At 41.6% G+C, this 7,116-nt stretch overlaps 1 protein-coding gene across 2 annotated transcripts in view; it reads left to right on the top strand.

Annotated features, from left to right (window-relative positions):
* Nucleotides 1-6,587, top strand: part of LOC129840645 (glutamate receptor ionotropic, NMDA 3B-like) — a 94,204-nt gene extending 87,617 nt beyond the window's left edge. For both annotated transcript variants that reach the window (XM_055908664.1, XM_055908665.1), the window contains exons 15-18: nucleotides 1,834-1,998; nucleotides 2,503-2,570; nucleotides 4,006-4,247; nucleotides 4,643-6,587. In XM_055908664.1, the coding sequence (XP_055764639.1) occupies nucleotides 1,834-1,998; nucleotides 2,503-2,570; nucleotides 4,006-4,247; nucleotides 4,643-5,574 (1,407 nt within the window). In that variant the 3' untranslated portion in view covers nucleotides 5,575-6,587. The remainder of the gene's footprint in view (nucleotides 1-1,833; nucleotides 1,999-2,502; nucleotides 2,571-4,005; nucleotides 4,248-4,642) is intronic.
* Nucleotides 6,588-7,116: the final 529 nt, after the last annotated feature.

Here is a 7,116-nt window from a genome sequence, read left to right on the forward strand (position 1 = left end):
GTCACCTTGTGTTGTTCCAGGTGCTTCTAGAGGAAATAGACAGAGAAACGATGGCAGTGTTTTGCCTGATAAGTGTACTTGTAGTTTCCCATAGAGACTGTGTGTGCGTGCGGCATGCATGAATGAGTGTATGTGTGGGTGTATGTGTGGGTGTGTGTGTGGGTGGGTGTATGTGTGGGTGTATGTGTGCTACTCGTTCTGGTCAGAAGATTTGTGTCCCTGTAGATCATGGGGATGGAGATGGTTATTATGGGATGGCAGAGAGAGAAGGACATGGCCCTGTTTAAATACTTCCTACCTTCTTTAAAAGGGCAGTCAGCAGTTGAAGCTAAAACGAAGCGCTCTCCCCTGTTTCAGTAAATAGCTGAGGGAAGGGGCTGGAGAAATCTAACCACTCTCAAATTCATAGACAGGACTGACCATCCATGATATCAACATTTTTGAGGTTATATAGTATTTCTTTACCATTACTATGTTTACAAACATTGGAGTAAAACAAGCTAGTATTTTACAGCCAGCAGCATACCACCCTACAGCATATCAGCCTACAGCATACCACCCAGCATCTCAGTGCTGGCTGGCTTCTGAAGATAACCAGGGTTGGTCCCTGGATGGGAGAACAGATGTTGCTGGAAGTGGTGTTGGAGGGCCAGTAGGAGGCACCCTTTCCTCTGGTCTAAAAATAATATCCCAATGCCCCAGGGCAGTGATTGGGGACATTGCCCTGTGTAGGGGGCTTTCGGATGGAATGTTAAACTGGTGTCCTGACTCTCTGTGGTCACTAAAGATCCCATGGCACTTATTGTAAGAGTAGGGTGTGTGAAACCTTAATTCCCAATCTGGCCCTCATACCATCACAGTCACCTAATCATCCCCAGTTTCCAATTGGCTCATTCATCCCCCGTCCTCTCCCCTGTAACAATTCCCCAGGTCATTGTTGTAAATGAGAATGTGTTCTCAGTCAACTTACCTGGTAAAATAAGGGTTAAATAAATAGTGTTTTGATGGGGTACGACAGTTGAACTAAGCTCCTGAGGCATTAGTAAGTTAGCTCTTCAAGAATCAATGGATACATATCATTCATTTATGTCCAAAATTGATGTAGCAACAGCAGATTGCCCCGTTAAGGTCATCACTGATAGGTGGAAGCAACTGGCTCGAGTTTTACTCAGAGCCAGTGATGTGATGATGTCAGGTGACGGAGAAAGTGGAACTATTGGTTTACTGTACCATCTAGTGGCTACTGTTGGAACCGCAGTCAACCTCATACCTTACGGCAAAATGGGGACTGTGAAGAGACACAAAAACCATTTTATGCGTTTTGTATTGTGTTTTGCATTTTGTTATGCATATGATGCGTGGTTGGGTTATGACTGTTATATGTGGTCGTCTCGCTTGGCTATCTTAAGATGAATGGACTAGCTGTGGGTCTCTCTGGATGGGAGCGTCTGCTGAATGGCTAAATTGTAATGTAAATGTAGTGCTATGTATGTATATTTATGTATAATATGTATTTTATTTGTTGTGTTGTGTTTCCTGTTTGGACCCCAGGAAGAGTAGCCACTGCCTCAGCAGCAGCTAACTACAGAACCTAATAATAAATACTCTCTTTCCCTCTCTCACCCTCTCTCTCCCTCTCTCACCCTCTCTCACCCTCTCTCACCCTCTCTCTCCCTCTCTCTAACCCTCTCTCTCACCCTCTCTCTCCCTCTCTCTAACCCTCTCTTGCGCTGTATATATCTCTCTACCTCTTTCTGTCTCTCTCTCGCTCTCTCTCACACACCCTCACTTGCCCTTTATCTCTCCCTCTTTCTGACTCTCTCTCTCTCCCAGAATTTATCAATGGGGATAGATCATTTCTCAGGCCTGTTTGTGATGTTGTGTGTGGGGGTGGTTGGAGCCATCTTTACCTTGGCAGCTGAACACACATTCTATCACCTAGCACTGCCCCGGCTACGACGGTCACACACACTCACCTACTGGTTGCATACCAGCCAGGTACGTAGGTACACACACACACACACACACACACACACACACACACACACACACACACACACACACACACACACACACACACACACACACACACACACACACACACTCATGAACTAGATCTATAGCAAGCCACCAAGCTGTTAATAGTATCTAAGATAATTATAATTTCACACTTTTAAAAACATCTTATCAAGGTGATCTTATCAAGGTGATCTTACCAGTGTGATCTTAACAAGGTGATCTTAACAAGGTGTTATTATCAAGGTGATCTTACCACTGTGATCTTATCAAGGTGATCTTAACAAGATGATCTTATCAAGGTGATCTTGCCACTGTGATCTTAACAAGGTGATCTTAACAAGGTGTTATTATCAAGGTGATCTTACCACTGTGATCTTATCAAGGTGATCTTACCACTGTGATCTTACCACTGTGATCTTAACAAGGTGATCTTTATTGAGTGAATGTTCTCTCATCTGTGTTGTATCATCTATCTGTTGACAGAAGATCCATCGAGCCCTGAACACCCCTTACGAAGACGTAGGGAAAGAGTTGATTGGCCTGGACCACAAGTAGAGAAACACTGATCAATACTATCTATATTAGAGTATAGGTTATCAATACTGTCTATATTAGAGTATAGGTTATCAATACTGTCTATATTAGAGTATAGGTTATCAATACTGTCTATATTAGAGCATAGGTTATCAATACTGTCTATATTAGAGTATAGGTTATCAATACTGTCTATATTAGAGCATAGGTTATCAATACTGTCCATACTAGAGTATAGGATATCAATACCATCTACATTGGTGTATAGGTTATCAATACTGTCTATATTAGAGTATAGGATATCAATACTATCTATATTACATTATATGTTATCAATACTGTCAACATTGGTGTGTAGTTATCAATACTGTCTATATTAGAGTATAGGTTATCAATACTGTCTATATTAGAGCATAGGTTATCAATACTGTCTATACTAGAGTATAGGTTATCAATACCGTCTACATTGGTGTATAGGTTATCAATACTATCTATATTACAGTATATGTTATCAATACTTTCTATACTACAGTATAGGTTATCAAAATATTTATATTACATTATAGGTTATCAATCATAGCTATATTGCAGTCTAGGTTATCAATACTATCTATATTAGAGTACAGTTTATCAATACTATACATATTAGAGTATAGTTTATCAATACTGTCTAAATTACAGTATAGTTTATCAATTCTCTCTATATTACAGTATAGGTTATCAAAAATATTTTATATTACATTATAGGTTATCAATACTATATACATATTACAGTATAAATTATCACTATCTATATTGGAGTATAGGTTATCAATACTGTCTATATTATAGTATAGGTTATCAATACTGGCAATATTACATTATAGGTTATCAATACTATCTATATTACAGTATAGGTCAATAGTACAGTATATGTTATCAATACTATCTATTCTACAGTATAGATAATCAATAATTTCTATATTACGTTATAGGTTATCAATACTATCTATATTACAGTATAGGTTATCAATACTGTCAATATTATATTATAGGTTATCAATACTATCTATATTACAGTATAGGTCATCAATACTATTTTTATTACAGAATAGGTTATCAATACTGTTTGTATTACAGTATGGGTTATCAATACTCTCTATATTACAGTATTGGATATCAATACTGTCTATATTACAGTATAGGCTATCAATTCTAATCTATACTACAGTATAGGTTATCAATACTATTTTTATTACAGTATAGGTTATCAATACTATCTATATTACAGTATTGGTTATCAATACTATCTATATTAGATTATAGTTTATCAATACTATTTTTATTACAGTATAGGTTATCAATACTATCTATATTAGAGTATAGTTTATCAATACTATCTTTATTACAGTATAGGTTATCAATATTGTCAATATTACCTCTTTTTCTTTCTCTCTCTCGCTCCCCCCCCAGTCCTTCCCCTTGTGTCTCTGACAGCTGCAGCCTCCACAGACACCAGCAGCCTCGCCCTCCTCCTCCCCTGTCTTCCCCCCTGCCTGCCCCCCCTCCTCCTCAGCCCTCCTCTCCTGCCCGGGACATCAAGGAGAACAAGAGGGTCCACTTTGATCTGGAGAGTCTACACAGCTACCGTCTACACACACACACCGCCTCGTTCCGGGGACGGCCTGGCATGGTGGGGCGACACGGCCTGGGAGGTACACACTCACTCTAACACAGACATTTGTTTTACCGTCCTTGTGGGGACCAAAATTTTTATTCCCATTCAAAATCTTATTTTCCCTAACCCCTAATCCTTAACCTTAACACCTAACCCTAAAACTAAACCTAACCCTATTTCTTAACCCTAGTTCTAACACTAAACCTAACCACTAGGCTTAAAATACACGTTTTCCTTTTGGGGATCTGCAAAATGTCCCCAGAATTTTCCTTGTTTCACTATCCTTTACTAGAACTTCTGGGACCCACAAGGATAGTAAAACCAAACCACACATACTTTACATGCTTTATTTGAATCCACAAATCACATTCCCTTCAATGAGGTTCAGACAAAAGGTCACACAAAGTTTCTGTCTTCCCCTGTCTGTTACAGGGTGTCTGGGTGGTTTATCTCCTCCTCAGGTTAGCCTGCATGCTAACGGTGGCCCAGCATCGGCCATAGCCTCCCCCGGCCTGGCCCTGCCTCCTCTGGGGAACCCAGGCAGCCAGGCCTTCCTGTGGGAGGGAGAGCTCCAGGAGGTCCAGGGGAGGATCGAGACGTTCACAGCCCAGCTGAGAGACGCCGTGGCCAGGAGGGCCGAGATACAGACCTGCCTGGAGAACCATAAAATGAACCAGAGCACAGCTACTGCTGTCAAACTGGAGAAAGACAAGGGTGGCCAGTCACAAAGCCTGGAGAGAGTGAGAACCAACGCAGAGAAAGATAGAACCAAGGAAGAGAAAGAGGGGATCAACCAGGAGAAAGGGAGGAGTGGCAGATCAAACCTCTGTTGCAGCCTGGACAGAAACAGAGACAGGGACAGGACAGGCAGGAACAGTTCCACTGTGAGACAAACAGCCAGACAGGACACAGACAGGGACAGACTGTTACACCAATCAGAAACTGAGCGAGACCGAGATGACCAATCAAAAAGCCTGGACAGAAATGGGAGCAGCCAATCACATGCCTCCAACATTCTGCAGACAGGGAGGAACAGCCAATCAGAAGCTCTGAACATCCTACAGAGGAGGAGAGAGATCCAATCAAAAACCTCCACCAGCCTGGACAGAGAGACAACCAACCAATCAGGTGCTGTCAATACACTGCAGGGAGAAAGAACTGTCCAATCACGTAACTCCACCAGCCTGGAGAGAGGAAGAGTCAGGCAATCAGGTGCAGTGAAAGACCAGGAAAGGGGGAGAACTGTCCAAACACGGACAGGGGCTAGTCTGGACAGACTGAGAGCTAGCCAATCCAGTGCCGGCACTGGGAATCTGGTTAGAGAACGTCCCGCCCCCATGGACACCCAGAAGAGTTTGTGTTAGTCGTTTGATTGGTTATTTATTAGAACACAAAAGACCAATCAGAGGGCTGGAAAATAATCGAACAGGTCCAAACGATTGACAAGGCAGCGGATGAAGTAAAAATATCCGAGAGTTTTAATAAACAATGACAGAGATGTAGGCCTGGTCCATTTGCCTCTGATGTCAACGGCTGCTGTCTGTTAAACAAATGTCTGATCAGAACTTTACACATCTACTGTTTGTCTCCACTAGGTGTGTTTCCTTTTTGTTTCTACTACTAATACCTCTCTCTCTTCATCTCTTACCCCTGGGTTGTATTCACTAGGAACCAAACAGAACAAAACGGGAAGGGACCTACCTGAATTTGTCCAAAAGAATCTCTCGTTTTTGTTGCAGAAAGTTTTTTTGTTTGGAGTGAACGGTTTCCGTTGCAATGGTTTGTGACTAATGTATACACCCCAGGTCTGTAGTCAGTTCTGACTGGGTCATCCAAGGTACACATGGGGCTCCTAAATGTTCAGTCAAGTGCTATCTCTACCCAACCGGGTAAGAAACGGCTATCCCAGAGGGCAAACTACACGTGTCCCCTGTCATTGTCCTGACTGATCCTCTATAAGGACCTTGAGTTGGTTTGATACTATGCAGTTGAATTGAATTTACTTTGATGGAATTTGTATGTTGGATGTCATGGTGGTGTCAAATGTAACTATACAGTAACAATAGTCGAACCTGGAAGTGAATGAAAAAGGTGGAGGTGGAAAGAGAAAAGGCGGTTGTATTTGAGCAGGTGTTTTAGAAGAGATGCAGGTTGCTAGGTGACCTGTAGAGGACTGAGGAGTGTTGTAGATATGTTGTTCTGGTGTTGATGGGTCGTGTTCGGTGTCCCATAATGCTGCCTATAACAACAGCTAAACGTCTCATTCTCACACACAACAGAATTGTATCAGCATATTATTGGGACTCGTATCATGTTGTTGTATATCATTTCCATATTTTGAAATTAAACATTTAAATACTGGTTTTAATGGAACGAATTACCACAGATTGTAATGACAGTCTATACCACAAGGTGGTGCCTGGATCTCTCTCTCTCACACACACACACACACACACACACACACACACACACACACACACCCTATTCAACTAAGCAACTAAAACATTCTTTCATGGATGAGAAGGAAAACATTCTAATATTTCACTGTCATAGTAACAATTTTCATTCTATGCCTTACCCTCAAATCTGTGATATTTAGCAACACAGAGATGCCCCCCCCCCCCCCAACACATACACACACTCATACATAAAGGTGAGCACACACACAGACACAATCACCCAGTTATAGTAATTCGCTGGGAAATTAAAAGAGAAACCTCTCATCGTTAATCCACCCCAAATCACACGCTCTGATTACATCATCCTAACGAGCAATTAGAACACTGCTGCGTCTCACTCGTATGAATCAAAGCTCAGATTTAACTCATCTGTACAAGCGTGTGTGAGAGTGTGTCACAGGGAACAAAATGAGGTCAGACAACAGTTGTATCTAAATGTATGGATGT

Source organism: Salvelinus fontinalis, chromosome 41 (assembly GCF_029448725.1).
Source record: "Salvelinus fontinalis isolate EN_2023a chromosome 41, ASM2944872v1, whole genome shotgun sequence".
In the NCBI taxonomy this organism is placed as follows: Eukaryota; Metazoa; Chordata; class Actinopteri; order Salmoniformes; family Salmonidae; genus Salvelinus; species Salvelinus fontinalis.